Here is a 17,205-nt window from a genome sequence, read left to right as displayed (position 1 = left end):
CCCTCAACAGTGTAGTGCAGCAGCAAAAAAAGCTAACGCTCTTCTAGGCTGCCTCAACAGAAGTCTTCTGTCCAGATCAAAGGAAGTCATGGTCCCACTCTATCCTGCCTTGGCCAGACCACACCTGGAATCCTGTGTCTAATTCTGGGTGCCACAATTTAAGAAGGATGTTGGCAAGCCGGACCGGGTGCTGAGGAAGGCGACCAAGATGATCCAGGGTCTGGAAACTGAGCCTTATAAGGAGCAGCTGAGGGAGTTCGGTATGTTTAGCCTGGAAAACTGAGAGGAGATATGATAGCACTTTTCTATCTAAAGGGCTGTCACGTGGAGGGTGGAGTGAGGTTGTGTCCTCCTGTTCTAGAGGGGAGGACCCAAAACACTGGCTTCAAGAAGTTACAAGAAAGGAGATTCTGACTAAACATCTGGAAGAACTTTCTGACAGTAAGAGCTGTTCAACAGTGGAACAGACTCCCTCAGGAGGTGGTAAACTTTAGATCCTTGGAGGTTTTTAACATCTCATACTATCAAAAAGGTCTTCCTGGTGTTTAGTCAGAATCTACTTTCCTACAACGGGATCGGGTCCTGCCCTCCAGAGAAGGAGAAAACAAGCTTGCTCCACCTTCCATGGGACAGGATATCTCCTCTCAACTCTCTCACTCTCATTTTATCCATGCTCAACTTCCTCTGCTGTTCCCCACCAGGCTTGGTTTCCAGACCCTTGATCACCTTGGTTGCCACCCTCTGCACATGTTCCAGCATGTCAATATCCTTCTTAAACTGTGGTGCCCAGAATTGGACTCCAGATGTGGTCTAAGGCAAAATAGAGGTGGGGATGAAGAGGAGGCAGCAAACATCTTGGTCTGGGGACAAGGAGCTCCCAAACAGGAGAGAGGGGCCTTTCAGAGCTGCATTTCCAGAGGTCGCCCACCCCACCTGCCCTGTACCTTCTCCTCTTCCGCAGTGGCATCCAAGTCCAGGCTGCTGAGGGCATTCTCCACCCTTGCCAGCCGCCCTGAGAGGGACAACAGGAGGTTGACCACCTTCTCCAGGTCTCCGATGAAGAGGCGGAACTTCTCGTATTCATGGGGCTTGCAGACCCCCTTGACATGGTTCTCCACCTCTCTGCCCAGCACCATGTTGGCATTCATGTCATCATGCAAGCCCCGCTGAGCCTCCTGCAGCACCCCCAGCTTCCGACTGATGCTCTCAATCAGCTGCACCTGGAGGCAGGAGAGATTGCAGTTGGGGTGAGGGGTTAGTTAGGGGGGGACAAGTGCCACGGGAAGAGACTGGCTGCAGCAGAATCAGGCCAAAGGGGACCCATGTAGCCCAGCATCCTGGCCAACCAGTACCCGATAAATGGGGGAAGCCCAAAAGAAGATCACCAGCCTAGCAGTAGCACTCTCCCCATCTGTGATTCCCAGCAACTGGGGGTCACCTCAGAGGCACACTGCTCTGGGACATGGAGGTGCCAGAGAGCCATCATGGCCGGTAGCAACTGCTACAAGCAGATTATACCAGTGAATTCCATCCATTTGCAGGGTTCAGCTTTGGACACCACAGGGCTTGGGCTCTGTTTGTGCAGAACTGCAATTGTTTCGCAGCAAGCACACACTGTCCTAGTGATGAACAGTGATGGTCCAAGTTCCCAACTCGACTTTTCCAGCCCCCACCCCACCCCCCAAAATACAGGAGCCACTCACTGGGGCTAAGTTTGACTCAAAGAGCTGGACAGGTCTGCCCACTAATCCCCAAGCAGCTGAGCAGGGCCTGGAAACTGAAGTGGAAAAGCCCACCTCCCACCTGCTCACCTTCTTCCTGGCCAAGTCGTGGTCCACCTCTTCCTCCTCCGAACTGGCTCCAGCCCCCTCAGGCAACTCCTTCCTCTTGTTCAGTAGCTCAGCCTTGCCAGAGCAGGAGGAGGTGGGGCTGCCAGCTCCTCCACAGGTTGGGGAGACAGGTTGGCTGGGTTGCCTATACCAACAAAGAGCATTGTGGGAGGGATGGCTCCAAAATGGAGAGGAGGCCAAGGCAACACTGTCTGCCTTCACGTGACCATCGTGGCTGTGAGTCTTGGAAAACCTGCTTCTGCCTTGCAGGTCTTCCCCACCTGGCCTGGAAAGGTGGTGTCTGGACTGACTCCAGCTACAAAAGCTGAGGCTGCCGAAAAGACTCCTGGGCTGAGGTAATGTTTGGGAGTTTTGTTGGGGTGTGTTGTTGCTGTGGTTGATACTAATTTCCTGTGTTTTTATTTTAGAGCTTGTTATGATATATGTGGATGGTGTTCAATCATTACACAATACACAACCATTTTTTGGTGTTTCATTTATTGCAGAGGTCGGCAACCTTATCGAAGGATGGGCAGGTCGATGCTCCATCCATCGGAGGATGGACCAGAATGTGTGCGCATGCTCGCTCTTCCAGGTTGGAGGAGCACCCGTGCGCGTGCGCACACGCTATTTCCGGCGCTCTTCTGACCCAGAAGTGCACCGGAAATAGCATGTGTGCATGCACATGGGCACTTCTCCCACCCACGGGCGCACACGCTATTTCCGGCACACATTCAGGTCAGAGGAGCGCCCGTGTGCCTGCACACAGGCACCATCAACCCGGAAGGCAATCCCTGTGCCACGCTGCGGCGCACCAGTAACAGCGGGCAGCAAGGGGGGGTGGCAGCAGGGGTTGCCATGGGCTGGTTAGACAAGCCTCGTAGGCCGCTACCGGCCCATGGGCCTTAGGTTGCCGACCCCTGATTTATTGTTTATGTCATGTTGTAGTTATGTGTTGTTTAATGTGAGCTGCCTTGAGCGTGGTTTGGACTATGGAGAGGTGGCATACAAATAAGATTATGCATCAATGTATACAGAAAACTGATGGCAAGACACTACACATGAAAAATACTGGAAGGGCAGGATATGCCACGTTGAAGTGGGGGGCATCAAAACCTGCAAAACTGAACATCTTTCAGGGAAAGAAGACAGAAGAGGGAGGTCAGCAGAATGCTTTTGGAGCCCTTTGGGGTTCTAAACAGGGGACTGCAATGGTAGCCCTTTGTCCAATGCATAATTTCCAGCTTTGGAAGACGTTATGAGGCCTTAGGACTCATCCACACTTACCTTTTGCCCGGCACTTTCCATGAGAACCTGCTCTATAATGCCAAATCAGAACAAACAGCCATTTGGGTTTTCTGTGAATTGCCATTTGCTTCAATTCAGCGGGAAAGAGGGGGCTTTTGTGGGAAAAGCCCGGGGCAGAAAGGCTCAGACATGGTGCTTTAGCGTGCAAACTTGTACTTAGAAACGCGGCACAAAAGGAAGTCTGGATGGTACTGGCAGTACTGCTCATCTCCATGCATGCATGTGTGTAAGAGAGAGAGTTTGGTCTCTTTAACTATTTTGTAACTTAAATAAATGCTTATAATGGGTAGGCTAAAGATTTTCAGGTAGTCAACAGGTGTACTTTTTGTTTCCACTTCTGAACTACTGCTGAATTGCTGTTCCCTTCTTGTTAAATCACTTTGAGCATTGTGTGTGAATGGCATACAAGCAAAGTCATGGTGACGAATTAGAACCATCTTATAAGTAATGCAGCTATTGGCTGACAGCAGTATAAAAAATAAGCTGCCCTCAAGCCCTTGTTCTATCATGCATTGATATCATTGTAAATGATACATATGCATACATTGCATTGTAAGCCCCTTCAAACTCTACAAATCCTGCTATATGAATTCTCAATATATTTACAATAAAACAGCAACTGGTGGGGGTGGGGGATGAGTGGGAGTCACAGGCAGCAATGAGGTGTCCCAAGAGGGGCATCAGCAGGAGGGGCACCTCCAGGGAGACCCCAGGCTCACACCCACCCAGAGGCTGAGACTCTTCCTATACATTAGTATCCTACCCTTGGATGGTGGTTTGCACTACTTTCTTCCCCTCCCACAACTGACCCTCACGGCAATCCTGTGAGGCGGGGGAGACTGAGAAAAAGGGAGCTGCATGACTTAGTGGGGGTCTGAATGTGGGTCCCCCACGCCCTGGTCCTTCCTCAAGGCTCAGAGCCATCCTTCCCCCACCTGGTTGTCCTCCAGATGTTAATGGACTTCAGTTCCCATTACCCCCTCCTGACCACGGCGCAGATGGTCTTAATCTCAGGGACGTGGGTTCGAGCCCCACGCTGGGCAAAAGATTCCTCATTGGACTAGGTTGGACTAGATGACCCTCGTGGTCCCTTCCAACTCTACCATTCTATGATTCTATGCTGGATGAGGCTGGTGGGCCCAGGAGGGTTCCTGGCAGGGGAAGGATGCTCTGTGCCAAGGGCCCACATACCCCCCCCGGCCCCCAGATCTTGCTGCCCTACATACCAAGAGTTTTTGGGGATGCGATTGCAGCTGGTGTGCCTACCTGGCTGAGAGTCCCACGGCACCAGCCTGAGGGGGCCACACAGCACCCTCACTGGGGGAGAAGAGGCCCCCCATCATTTCCGCTGCCGTCACCAGACCCAGGGTGGGGCTGAGCACTCCAGCCAGGGAGTGGTCCCTGCCTGCCACGTCCCTCATCTGCTCTTCCGAGTTCAGGCGGAAGGGGTGCACTGAACCCACTGTACCTGGGCAGCAGGCATCTCCTTCAACCCCCTCTAGCTCCTTGGAGGCTGTGAAGGGGGAAGAGAGAGAGAGACAGAGAAGCCCTTTCAGACGGCAGCATTGCTGGAGAGACAAGAGGCAGGGATACCTGCAGAGGGGAAGCAGAACTCACCAAGGCTGGAGGGGCTGGCTGACACCGGCTCAGGGGTCCTGCTGGCCGATCCATCCTTCCGCTTTTCCCACAGGGGCCTGGGTGTTGCTGCTTCCTCCGGGGAACGCGCAGGCCTTTAAGCACAAAACCCACCAGACACCCGATTAAAGACAGGTTAAATAGCTTCAAGCTCAGTGGTTTTTCTACCTTTTTCTTCCTGCCCTGGGAGGGAAGGCCCCGGACTGACTCCAGCTACAAAAGCTGAGGCTACTGAAGGAGCGCAGGGCAGCAAGCAATAAAACACCTTAAAAGTAATTCCAGTGCAGAGGCTTTTTGTAATAGGAAAGTCCCGGGTGCTGGGAAGACCTCAGGGATGGCACCTGTCTCATATTTAAGGGGAGGGAATGCCAAAGGAGATATGCCCCTAAGTCGTTTTTGTTGATTTTCCAAATTTTTACCAAATCAGCCACATGAAAACAAATTTAAAACAAATTTTCAGAAAATTGGTTTCCTGCACTCTGTTCATGATGTGTCCAAGGTCCTCCTTGTTGCTGCATTATTTCCCTGATTATTTCTAATTCACATTCCATTCCTTACCATTAACCTTATACTACAATAGTTTTTTGTTCTTTTTAAACTTACTGCCCTTAACCACCAGCCATCCACCTGCCAATTCCTGCACCTACAGCCCCAATCCCTATATTGTATGGAACTGGACCTCCTGATAAGATGGCAAGATGTTAAGAGTTGGAGCCTGGCAACATCTGGGCCCGCCCTCCCCTGCTCACAGCTTCTGGGTTCAGGCAAGATTTCGGGAGAGGTCCACAAAATCTCACCTGAACACAGACACAGCTGGTGCCTCTTCTTTGGTGGGGCACCCTCCCACCACGGGAGAAGTGAGGAGAAGAAGCAACTTCTCACGAGATCTCACACATACCACCTCCAGCAGCGGTCAGGTCAAGTGTCACCCACAGCAGCTTCAGAGATGTGAGAAGAAGTGGCAGCAGTGGCAAAACTTCACAAGATCTCATCAGCAGCTGACCCCCACCACATTCCCTTCCTTCTCCAGCTGCCCCTTGAGATGCTGCCACCTGAGGCAGATGTCTCAGTCCACCTCATAGTTTGGCAAGTCCTGCCACCAGGTCCCCATCCTTGCTTTTGGAAAAACAACTCCACACTACTAGCCCACATGAAGTTATTTGCCATGAGAGTCCTCCTCTTCTGCACCACAGTCTGACCCTCTTGCTGCTTTCTGCCCCCATCCCAACAAGTCCACTCACTGTAAAGTCTCTTGCTACAGGCTGGATGGGGTTCAGGCTAAGCTTAAAAGGGGGCACAGACTCAAGGGCCATCTAGTCCAACCCCCTGCAAGGCAGGAATCTCAGCTAAAGCATCCAGGACAGATGGCTATCCAACCTCTGTGTAGAAACCTCCACCTGTCCTTTGAGTCGTCAGTATGAAGAGGCCTAGGCACTGATCCTGCTCTCTCCTGCCCAGGTAGTCCCTCCTGAAATCACCTGCCCCTCTGTACAGACCACCACCCCCATCCCATGCCCACAACCTATGAGCCCCAAGAGGCAGAAAGCAATGCACTACTTGCCTGGATGACTCACTCTGGCTGCTCCCATCTTGCACTGCCCACTCTGGGGTCCGGAGTGGTGAACTGTTGTAGTGGTAGGGGGAGTGGGGGGCTTCCTGAGGCCTGGGGCTGAGCTGCTGGCCGGCCTCCCCCCACAGCTGCTCCAGAGGCAGGCTCTGAGACCGCTGCCTTGCCACCTCTCTGCTGCTCTGGCCGTGGGCACAGGCTTCTTCCAGCTGAGGGTGTGGGCCAGCCTTGGGGGGAAGCAGATGGCTGTGGGAAGCACGGCCGGGGCGGTATTTCTCCCAGTTTGGTGGCGGGGGCCGTGGAGGGGGCAGGCCCTTTTGCTTGGCTGCCCGGGGAGACTCCAGCCGGGCCCCCTCCTCCACCTTGGCCAGAGGGGCTTCTCGTCTCTCCCTCCCAGAAGCACCGGCCTGCTCTGCACAGAGGTGGCTCTCTGAGTGGGCCCTTTCGCGCTGGGGGTGTCTGTGGGGGGTGGCAGGGTCCTCTTTGTAGGCCAGGTTCTCTGCTGCTTGCCCAGGCCTCTTGCTGTCCCAGGAGAGGCTGTGAGTGGGCCCAGCGTGGCAGGAAGGGTGCCATTCTGCCTCGGAGGCCTCTGAGCAGGTCCAGAAGGGGCTGACCCTCGCAAAGCCCACCTTGTGTTGTGCGAGTTCACTGCAAGGAGAGTGAAAGAAGAGCAACCTGCAGCATACCCACCAACATTTCTCTGGCGAAAATAGGGACATCCTATTCCCCATCTTTTCCCCGTCTGATCTGAAGCATCTTTTCCCCGTCGTCTGATCTCCCACAGAAGTCATATACAAGTTTGCATCTGTCACCTTGAGCCAAATTTAAACCTCCCCGCTGAACCTACATTGAATACAATGGGACATACTTCTGAGCAGACAGGGAAAGGGTCTCTTCACAATAAAGGAATAAATGCACCGTGCCTTTCTTGAGAAATGGCTGGCTGCTGGAAAGTGGATTGTTGATATTTTCCTTCAAAACTACAGGAAGGGCTTCGTATGACAGCTTCACCATTTCCTTCATTTGGTGCTGGAATTTTATTTTCAGGATAAACAGGATTCCGTTTTTGCCCCTACACACAGACACCACTTTTAACTGTTCTCCGAGATGTGGAGGGAAGGAAAAGGGAAAATAAGGGCATTCCAAGATCAAATCAGAAACTGGGATGGCTTCCATCATTCCAGGACTGTCCCTGGAAAATCAGGACACTTGGAAGTGAGTGGCAGCAGCCTCTGCAGACAGGACCAGCCCAAGGCATTCTGACAACTGAGGCGAACCACAGAATGGCACTAGGGAAGACAACCCCCCCCACACACACACACCCCATCCAGTTCTGCCTCAGCATCTCGGGAAGAAGCTTCTGACAGGAAGTGGGCTTCCAAAAGGCCAGCAAGGGTGTGTTGCTCTCCCCCACCTTCCTGGGTTGCTACAGCCATGGGGCAAACCCCTTCAGTCAGAAGGAAGGTTAGGCCAGTTTGCCCTCTCCACCCTGCCCCAGCTGGTTCCTGTGCCACATTCCTGGCTCTGGTTGTTTCAGTGCTCAGTTCCCATTCCTCCTGAGGTGGCTGGTGGGTGGTGCTGGGCCTTCAAAGTAAGGCCCTCATTGATCTTGGTTGTGATGAATGCCAGGGGTGCCTGGAGGAAGTGGCGCCTCTCCCTAGAGCAAGATGGAATGGGTCCAGCCCCAGCAGCAAACACACAGGACTTAGCAGAGGTGGGAAGGAATGGCTCTTCCGTTGCTCCAGCCTACAAGAGTTCCCTCTGTGGGCCTATGCCAGCCTCAGAGCCTCATGCAGTTTGGGGTGAGTGCCGATGATGGAGAAGGGCCTAGCATCTTGCGAGGAGGGGCCCCCAGCAGGAGCACCTCACAGACACCTGGGGACATCAAGTGAATCAGGAAATGCTGTGCCACGTTGCCGTTTTTCCTGCTACCCCACCCCACCCATCTGTGGGCACCAACATCTAGCGTTCCTTGCCCACCCCAGGCACCCCCTGTTTACCTCATGGACGGGCTCATCGTCTTCCTGCTGGGTGCAGGAGGCTCCCACTCACCCAAGGAAAAGTCCTGGAAAAAAGGAACAGAGGCTGAGGGTGGTGGCACGAAGGGTCAGCCCACCCATGAAGCAAGGTGAGGCAACTGCCTCGGACTGCAGTATCGCCAGGAGCAACAGACCCCAAAGCCAAACTTTCTCTCCCCACACTTTTCCCCCTGATGTCAATCTCTTCTTCCCTGAAACAGAGGTAGGCCCAAATCTCGGGTCTGCCTCGGGTGCCAAAATGTCTTGAGCCAGCCCTTGGGGAGGCCTGGAATCCACCAGGCAATGATGAAGACTCTCCTTGGAATGGCTGGCCAAGGGAGTAGTCCAGTCCTATGACTGCCCTTCACCTTAATATGAGACCTCTGTTGATGCAGCCCAGACTAGCATTAGCTTCTATTTTATTCTATTTTATTCTATTTTATTCTATTTTATTCTATTTTATTCTATTTTATTCTATTTTATTTTTTGCTGCTGCTGCTGCACCACACTGTTGACTCACACGAAGTTTGTGGTCCTCTAAGACCCCAATATCCTTTCCACATGCACAGTGTCCATATAATAAAATCATAGAGTTGGAAGGGATCCCAAGGGTCATCTAATCCAATCCCCTGCAAATGCAGGAATCTCAACTAAAGCATACATATAGAATCATAGGGTTAGGGTTAGGGTAAAAGTACCACTCTATTCTGCCTTGGAGGGAAACCACCTAGAGACCCATGTCCAGTTCTGGGTACCACAATTTAAGGATACTGACTAGCTGGAGAATGTGCAGAGAAGGGCAGCCAAGATGGTCAAGGGTCTGGAAACCAAGCCTGATGAGGAATGGTTGAAGGAGCTGAGGATGTTTAGCTTGGAAAAGAGGAGGTATCTCTATCTTATCTTCTCCTGCTCGAGGAGAGGGCACTAACCTGTGGCTTTAAGTTACAAGAAAGGAGATTGCAACTAAACTCCAGGAAGAACTTTCTGCCAGAAAGAGCCCTTTCACAGTGGAACAGATTCCCTTGGGAGATCTTTAAGGAGAGATTGGAAGGCCATCTGCTATGGATGCCTGAGTGGAGATTCCTGCCTTCCCAAGGGTTGGACTAGATTACCCTCAGAGTCCCTTCCAAATCATTCTGCAATCAGTCCTGCAACCCCTCCCACACCCACACCCTCTTACCGCTAGAAAGGTCTTCCTCGCATGCCACGGTCCCCCCTCCTCCAAGAACTTGTGCTGGGCTGGGCAGCAGCAGCAGCCGCGACAGCGGTTCCAGGCGTGTGAGTGGCAGTGGTGGGCCCAGTGGCCAGATGCTGCCGGCATGTTCCTGTGATGAGCTGCGGGGCACCGATCCCCATAGCAGCAAGCACAGCCTTCCCGGGCAGCACGTGAGCAGGGAAGGGGGCGCCAGTGATCACAGTCTTCCTCACACTGGGCCAATGGCTTGCAAAAGGCAGGCACCTCTGGAAGGAAGTCTTGGTAGGTGTGGGGTGGCGGGGGGTGCAGGAGCCTGTAGGGCTGGTCCACAGAGTGGCGGCGCTGGTCCCTGCGCTCGGAGCTGGCTGGCTGGAAGGAGTCCTGGTCCACCATCCTGGGGAGGGGTACCCCCGCTGGCCTGTTGTTCTGGCAGCTGAAGCCCCCAGAGGACAGCGGCTTGCTTGTCTCCTCAAAGAACTTCCTCCGGTCGGCAAAAGGCAGGAGGCCAGAGTCCTCAGGGGGCGGCAAGGGGCTCCCAGAATCAGCCACCTGCTGGCTCTGATGGTGGGGCTGCAGCTTGCGCTCTGGTGACCACCTCCAGCGGCCCCCTTGACTTCCTCCAGGTGGAGGAGCTCCCTGGGACTTCCTGGGGCTGGGGAAACCACTGTCTGCTGCAAAGACACTCAGCTCAGAGCCCCAGCGCCTGGGAAGTAGCGCTCTTTGCTGGGTCAAGCCAGGAGGCCGGCCCTTGGGCATGGGAGGTGGAGGAGAGTGGGGCAGCAGGGAAGGAGGGACAGGGGGGCTGCCGGGGGGCTCCCCTGCCTCCTGGTTGGACTCCCCCTCCTCCAACAGTGCAGTGGAGCCCTTCGCCTTTTGCAGCTGTGCTTTGCGCCACTGGATCTCGTTCCGCAAGTTGGTGGCAAAGCGGTCGCTGCGCCGGCGCATATGGGCTGAGCGGTGCTGAGACGAGCCCCCCTTCCTGGTGCCCACGATGCTCCCTTCCTCCTCCTGCCCCACCTCCGTGCTGGGTGCCTCCTTCAGGCCTGTGCTGGCATCTCCAGTGGGCTGCAGATGCGGGGAGGATGCCAGTTCGACAGAGGCACTCCTGGGTCGCTCTGGCCCCATGTGGCAGCTTTCAGAATGGGGGCTTTGCGCCTTTCTGGGGGAGCCCTGACTCTGCTGGGCCCCTGGGTTGCTCCTTTGCTCCACGTGCAGCGGAGACACAGTCCAGTGAGAGCCCTCCTGGGGGCAGGAGACGTGCAGAGCCTGCAGCTGAGCTGCCAGCAGGTGTTCTGGGGCACTGTGACGATGGCTCAGTGCTCCAGCCCAGCAGGCCTTCCAGTGGGGCTGGCAGGCACCCTCGGGGCTGCCTGGCTTGGTCACAGAGGGGTCCTGGCTGCCTGTGTGAGGCTTGCCTAAGGGGTGTCCCCCACTGCTCTGCCCACCCGGAAGGGAGTTGGCACTCTGGGCTTCCTTCTCCATGGGGGTGGGCTGGTCAGCATGAGAACTCAGCAAGTAGTAGTGCTCTGTGGGCGACTCCTTGCCCAGCTCGGGGTCCCTGCCTCGTACAGAAAGGAGCGTGTCCGAGGTCCAGCGGGCCTTGAGATGAGGGGAGTCCTTCCGACGGCCTTCTGTGTTGGTTGGGGGCAGGTTACAGGCTCGCAGGCTGTCCTGCCTCACTGGCGGCTGGGGAGGGGTGGACACAACAGCTCTGGTAGAGCTGGGGAAGTGACTGTCCTGAAGGCAGGGGGCTGCCCTGGCACTGGGGGCAGGCCGGCTGGGCGAGGCGTGCAGGCCCACCGCTGCCACAGCTTCGCCACTGGTCTGCAGGTAACGGGGGTCTGGTGGGAGGCCTTCGGGGACACCGCCGTCCTCAGGCCGCAGAGCAGAGTCGGAGGCGTTGGAGCTGGCCGAGAAGGAGCTGTAGGCAGAGTCCCGCTTGTTCTGGTACATGGTCTGGTCAATGGGAGAGAGGCTGCCCTCGTAGTATGATGTCTGGCCACCCTGGTCCAAGCTTTCCATGCTCCCAAGGGAGCTGCTCTTGTCTGTGCTGCAGTGGCGAGCGAGGGGGTTCCAGGGCAAGGGAAGATCACTGCGGGGAGAGGGGAGGGATCCCTCATTAGGAGGTTGTAGACAAAAGTGCCTGTTGCCAGTAACCTTTCTTATTCATTTCTAAGAATATTTGCATACCGCTTCATTTATTTAATTATTAAATTTATTCACTTGAAGATCACAGCGTGGTTCACAACATAAAATCACAAAATGGGAACACAAAAGACCGTATTTTTTGCTCTATAAGACTCACATTTTCCCTCCTAAAAAGTAAGGGGAAATGTGTGTGCGTCTTATGGAGCGAATGCAGGCTGCGCAGCTATCCCAGAAGCCAGAACAGCAAGAGGGATTGCTGCTTTCGCTGCACAGCGACCCCTCTTGCTGTTCTGGCTTCTGGGATTCAGAATTTTTTTCTTCTTGTTTTCCTCCTCCAAAAACTAGGTGCATCTTATGGTCTGGTGCATCCTATAGAGTGAAAAATACGGTACATAACAAAAAACCACAACTGAAACCTTCTATTGAAATGAATCTAGAAAATTGGTTTACTCCAAAAGCACCTAGATCTGGTGTGTGACCACCCTCTCAAGACCCTTGCCCAAGAAGGGGAGACTGGAAAGTAGCCAGTAGTTAGTTTTTTTCAACTCCAGGGAGGGTTTCTTGGCTGAGTGGTTTCACCACTGCCTCCTTGAAGCGGGCAGGGACCACCTCCTCCTCTCGCAAGACGGTATTAACCACTTCCCTGGCCCAGCCAGCTGTCCCTCCCCTGCTAGTTTCTATCAGGCAGGAGGAGCAAGGGTCCAGAGCGCAAGTGAGTGCCCTGACTGATCCTAGCACCTTGTCCATGTCTTTGAGCTTACTAACGGAAACTCATCCAACACAACAGGACTAGACTGTGCTCTGGACAGCCCTCGAGATTCATCTGCTGTTAACAGTGGCGTCAAGATCCTGGCAGGTGTAAGCAGCTTTATCCAATGCTTTGCAACCAAATCACAATGAATTACTATTGGATCCATCACCTCCTTTGTGTCAGACTGTAAGAGGCCCCATACTACCCAGAAAAGCTCTGCCAGACACCATAATGAGGATGCAATGGAAGCAGAAGAGTATGCCTTCTTTGCTGCCTTCACTGCCAGTAGGTAGGCTTTGTGATGAGCCCTCACCAGTGTTCGACTGCAGTCTACTAGAGTTTTCCTCCACTCATGTTCCAGCCGTCACCCAGGGAGGAAACAAACTGAGAAGGTGCTCAGGAGTGATTGTGTCAATGGGCCAAAAGTCATCCAGATGTTCCACAAGTCAGCCAGGGCTTTGATAGGAACATCAGTCATATCAGACAGAAAGTCCCCCAGAGCTGTCTAATAGGTAAAGAAGGTAAAGGATCCCTGGATGGTTAAGTCCAGTCAAAGGCAACTATGGGGTTGTGTCGCTCATCTCGCTTTCAGGCCGAGGAAGCTGGTGTTTGTCCGCAGACAGCTTTCTGGGTCATGTCGCAAACATGACTAAACTGCTTCTGGCACAATGGGACACCACGACGGAGACCAGAGCACACGGAAATGCCGTTTACCTTCCCGCTGCAGCGGAAGGTCTACTTGCACTTTGACGTGCTTTTGAACTGCTAGGTTGGCAGGAGCAGGGACCGAGCAAAGGAGCTCACCCCGTCGTGGGGATTCGAACCGTCAACCTTCTGATTGGCAAGCCCCAGAGGCTCAGTGGCTTAGACCACAGTGCCACCCACTCTCTCACCAGAGCTGTCTGGAAATATATTGGATCCATCAGCTTCCGAGGGCAGACCCTTCTCATAGGTCCACCACTTCTGCAGAGGGGGGAAGGTTCTGAAAACCTAGATTTCAAAAAGGAAGTGATCTAACTATGACATGGGATGGATGTCAATGACACCCACTTTCAAATCACCCTCTTCCCGCCCAATGACATGTTGGGGCAGCCCCATGGTCGTCATGGCAACTATGAAGTCCCAAGTGACCGCAGGGCCAACTGTTTTGGTATGGATGTTGAAGTCCCCCAACACCGGCAGTCTAGGAGTCCTCAATACCATTCCTGAGCATGGGTGTGTTTTTTTGGCAAAATGTCTTGGGCAAGCCATGACAGCACGTCAGAAAATTCAGAAACGACAAAACCCAGCCTTTTGGCAACTTGTGCCCTCTTCCCCACTCCAGGCTAGAGGGAGTTGGCAGCCCTGCCCCCTTCACTCAGACAAGAGGCCTGCAACTCATTACCTCCTCCCTGCTAGCAGCCAGGATGGCTCCCAAGCCGCCTCCCTTCCTGAAGGGAGATGAGCTCAAGCCAAACAAGCATCTGAGGCATTGGGGGGGGCGGAAGAAATGCCAGGCTGGAGAGCTTCAGCATGAAGCCACTGCCATGTCTCACAGCCGAGCAAGGATGATTGTGCCACAGGGCCCAGGATAGGTCTGGGAAGAAGCCAGTCAGCAAGCAGCAACTCCAGAGCCCAACCCATGAGCAGGAGGCGGGTGGGTGTGGAGGTGGCAGCAGGGCAGTGCAACTAGTAAGGAGCCCTGTGATCTTTGAACAAAGGATAGTGCGTCACATTCCAACCCTTCAATATTATAATTCCATGGTCAGAGAAAGAGCCCCGGGTGCCCCCACCGCCCCCTGCTGCCATGGGGAGAGAGGTGCTGCCAAACCAGACAGATGCCCTAGCCCATCCTGTGGAATGCCTTCCCATCAGACATCAAGGGGATGAGTAATTATATGTCACACACACCCTCCTCCTCCTCCTGCTCTCTGTTCCCAGACAAGGACCAGGCTATTTGAGAATGATGGGAATCAGTTTTCCAGATGTTTCTGGACTACAAGTCATGGAATCATGGAATTGTAGAGTTGGAATGGACTCCTGAGGGTCATCCAATCCACCCCCCCTGCAAAGCAAGAATCCCAGCTCAAGCATCCATGACAGGTGGCCATAGGGCCCATCGCCCTTGACCACTGGCCATCCTGGCTGAGGCTACCAGGAGTTGGGGGCCAACAACATTATCCTGAAAACTGCCCTGTGATCTTTGAACAAAGGATAGTGCGTCACATTCCAACCCTTCAATATTATAATTCCATGGTCAGAGAAAGATCCCCGGGTGCCCCCACCGCCCCCTGCTGCCATGGGGAGAGAGGTGCTGCCAAACCAGACAGATGCCCTAGCCCATCCTGTGGAATGCCTTCCCATCAGACATCAAGGGGATGAGTAATTATATGTCTTTTATGAGACATCTGAAGACAGCCCTGTATAGGGAAGCTTTTTAAGATCTAATGTTTTACTATGTTTTTATACATGCTGGAAGCCATCCGGTGTGGCTGAGACAACCCAATCAGATGGGTGGGGTACAAATAAATTATTATTATTATTATTATTATTATTATTATTATTATTATTATTATTATTATTATTATTATTATTGTCAGGCAGCCACTCACCTGGGGTCGCAGCCTGAGTGCCAGGAGAGGTTGAAGGCATCGGCCGGGAAGTGCATGGTGGTGTCAGCCTCAGTCCGGACTTCGGAGAGCTTGGCCAGGTGCCATGAGTGGGGCCTGATGAGAGGCACAACCCTCCTGTGGAGCAGATCGAAGGGGGAGGAAATGAGCCAGAGGAAACAGCAGGCACACCTCCCCTCCTCCACTGCAGGAGAAGCTCCTACTGTGAAGCCTCCTTAAGGCCCATCAGAAGGCCGGGCAGGCTACACACACACACACACACACACACACACACACACAGCATGAAGAACCAGCTGCATGAATGGGACAACTGGCCGGCCAGTAGTACATGTGAAAAGGATCTAGGGGTCTTGGTGGATCACAAGCTGAACATGAGTGAAGCTTAACATGACTGATGCAGCAGCAATGAAAGCTAAGGCTCTTCCAGGCTGCATCTCCAGAAGTTGAGTGTCCACGTCAAAGGAAGTCCTAGTCTCAATCTATTCTGCCTTGGTCAGACCCCACCTAGAGTCCAGTGTCCAGCTTTGGGCTCCACCGCTTAAGAAGGATATGGACAAGCTGGAAGGTGTACAGAGGACAATGGCCAAGAAGATCCAGGGTCTGGAAACAAAGCCTTATAAGGAGCGGTTGAAGGAGCTGGGTATGTTTAGCCTGGAAATGAGGAGACTGGGAGGAAATATGAGAGGAGATATTGCAAGGGCTTGTTTTCTTCTGCTCTGGAGGACAGGACCCAATCCCATGGACTTAGGAAGACCTTTCTGACAGTAAGAGTTGTTTGGCAGTGGAACAGACTCCCACGAGGCGGGGGGCTCACCTTCCTTGGAGGTCTTTAAGCAGAGGCTACATGGCCATGTGTCACGGATGCTTGGCTGGAGATTCCTGGGGTCGCTTCTGACTCTACAATTCTGGGATTCTAAGATACTCTTCTTTCTCTTTCTTTCTCTCTCTCTCTCTCTCTCTCTCTCTCTTTCCCTCATCCACTCAAACACCCCTGTCTCTTCTCCCCCATACCCAAAGCCATCTCAAGGCACAGCCCCCCCCCCACTGCCAACCCACATGCAGCTTTGCAGAATTTATACAAACTGTGCTGTGAGGCAGGTCTGGAGGTTGTCCAGAATTAAGCAAGATCTCGTTCTGGCAGGCAGCATGGGGGAGGGGGATGCCATGCAGAGATGGGGAGCTGGGAGCCTTTCTAGCTGCCACCCCCATGTAGCCCCTGCAGAGCTATAAGTCAGGGATGGAGAGATTCCTATAACTTTGGAAGGGCTGCTTCTCAAGAGTATAATGGGTGTGGGAGGGAGAGGATGGTTCAGAAAGACGCCTAAGCGATGTTTCCTGTCTGTTGGAAGAGCCAATTTAATCAAAGAATTGTAGAGCTCGAAGGGACCCAAGGGCCATCTAGTCTAACCCCCTGCAATGCAGGAATCTCAGCTAAAGCATCCCGGACAGATGTCCATCCAAGCTCTGCTTATAAACCTCCAAGGAAGGAGAGCCCCCCCCCCCACCTTCCATCCCACTCTCAAACAGCTCTTGCTGTCAGAAAGTTCCTCCTGATGTTTAGTTGGAATCTCCTTTCTTCTAAAGTGATGTAGCTCCTTTAAAAAACCCAAAAGACACAGCGGGAAGGTTGGGGAAGGAAGGAGTCATTCAGAGGGAGGAAGTCTTCCATGCTTTTGCCCTTGTCTTATACAGCTGCAGCAGCCGTCCCCCGTCCCCCCCGTCCCCCCTTTTCACACATCCGACCTGGGAAGAGCTGAAGTTTGCAGCACACAAGATCTCATTTTGGTGACAGGGTGGTGGTGACTCACCCTTGTTCAGCCACCAGAGAATGCCAGGATGGGAGCTTTCCCAAATGGAACATAGGTAGCCCCCATAGGCAGAGCCAGGGCTTGCCCAAGACATTTTGGCACCGGAGGCAAATAGAAAAATTGTATCCCCCGCTCCACACCAGGGAAGATCCGCGTCAGGAACAAGGTGGGAGGAAAAAAGATCAGGACCCCCGTGGACCCTGCCGCCTGAGCCCATGGCCTCAGCTGCCTTCATGGGAGGGCCAGGCCCTTCTCCCCCCATCCAGCTCAGCACCACCCAGACTGACCGGCAGCAATGGCTCTCCAGGGTTTCAGGTAGGAGCCTCTCCCAGCACTA

The 17,205-nt window shown here is 53.6% G+C and overlaps 1 protein-coding gene across 1 annotated transcript in view; it reads right to left on the bottom strand.

The window, feature by feature from the left end:
• SHROOM4 (shroom family member 4) overlaps positions 1–17,205 on the bottom strand; it is a 39,074-nt gene that overhangs the window by 2,734 nt on the left and 19,135 nt on the right. The window contains exons 3-10 of the mRNA XM_083486203.1: positions 15,043–15,177; positions 9,538–11,644; positions 8,340–8,404; positions 6,334–6,987; positions 4,755–4,867; positions 4,404–4,650; positions 1,812–1,974; positions 945–1,220 (exon numbers count right to left, since the gene is read on the bottom strand). Of these exons, the coding sequence (XP_083342329.1) occupies positions 945–1,220; positions 1,812–1,974; positions 4,404–4,650; positions 4,755–4,867; positions 6,334–6,987; positions 8,340–8,404; positions 9,538–11,644; positions 15,043–15,177 (3,760 nt within the window). The remainder of the gene's footprint in view (positions 1–944; positions 1,221–1,811; positions 1,975–4,403; positions 4,651–4,754; positions 4,868–6,333; positions 6,988–8,339; positions 8,405–9,537; positions 11,645–15,042; positions 15,178–17,205) is intronic.

The sequence above is a fragment of the Podarcis liolepis genome (assembly GCF_965112155.1).
Source record: "Podarcis liolepis genome assembly, chromosome: Z".
NCBI classification, from domain to species: Eukaryota; Metazoa; Chordata; class Lepidosauria; order Squamata; family Lacertidae; genus Podarcis; species Podarcis liolepis.
This window is presented reverse-complemented; position numbering and strand designations above follow the sequence as displayed.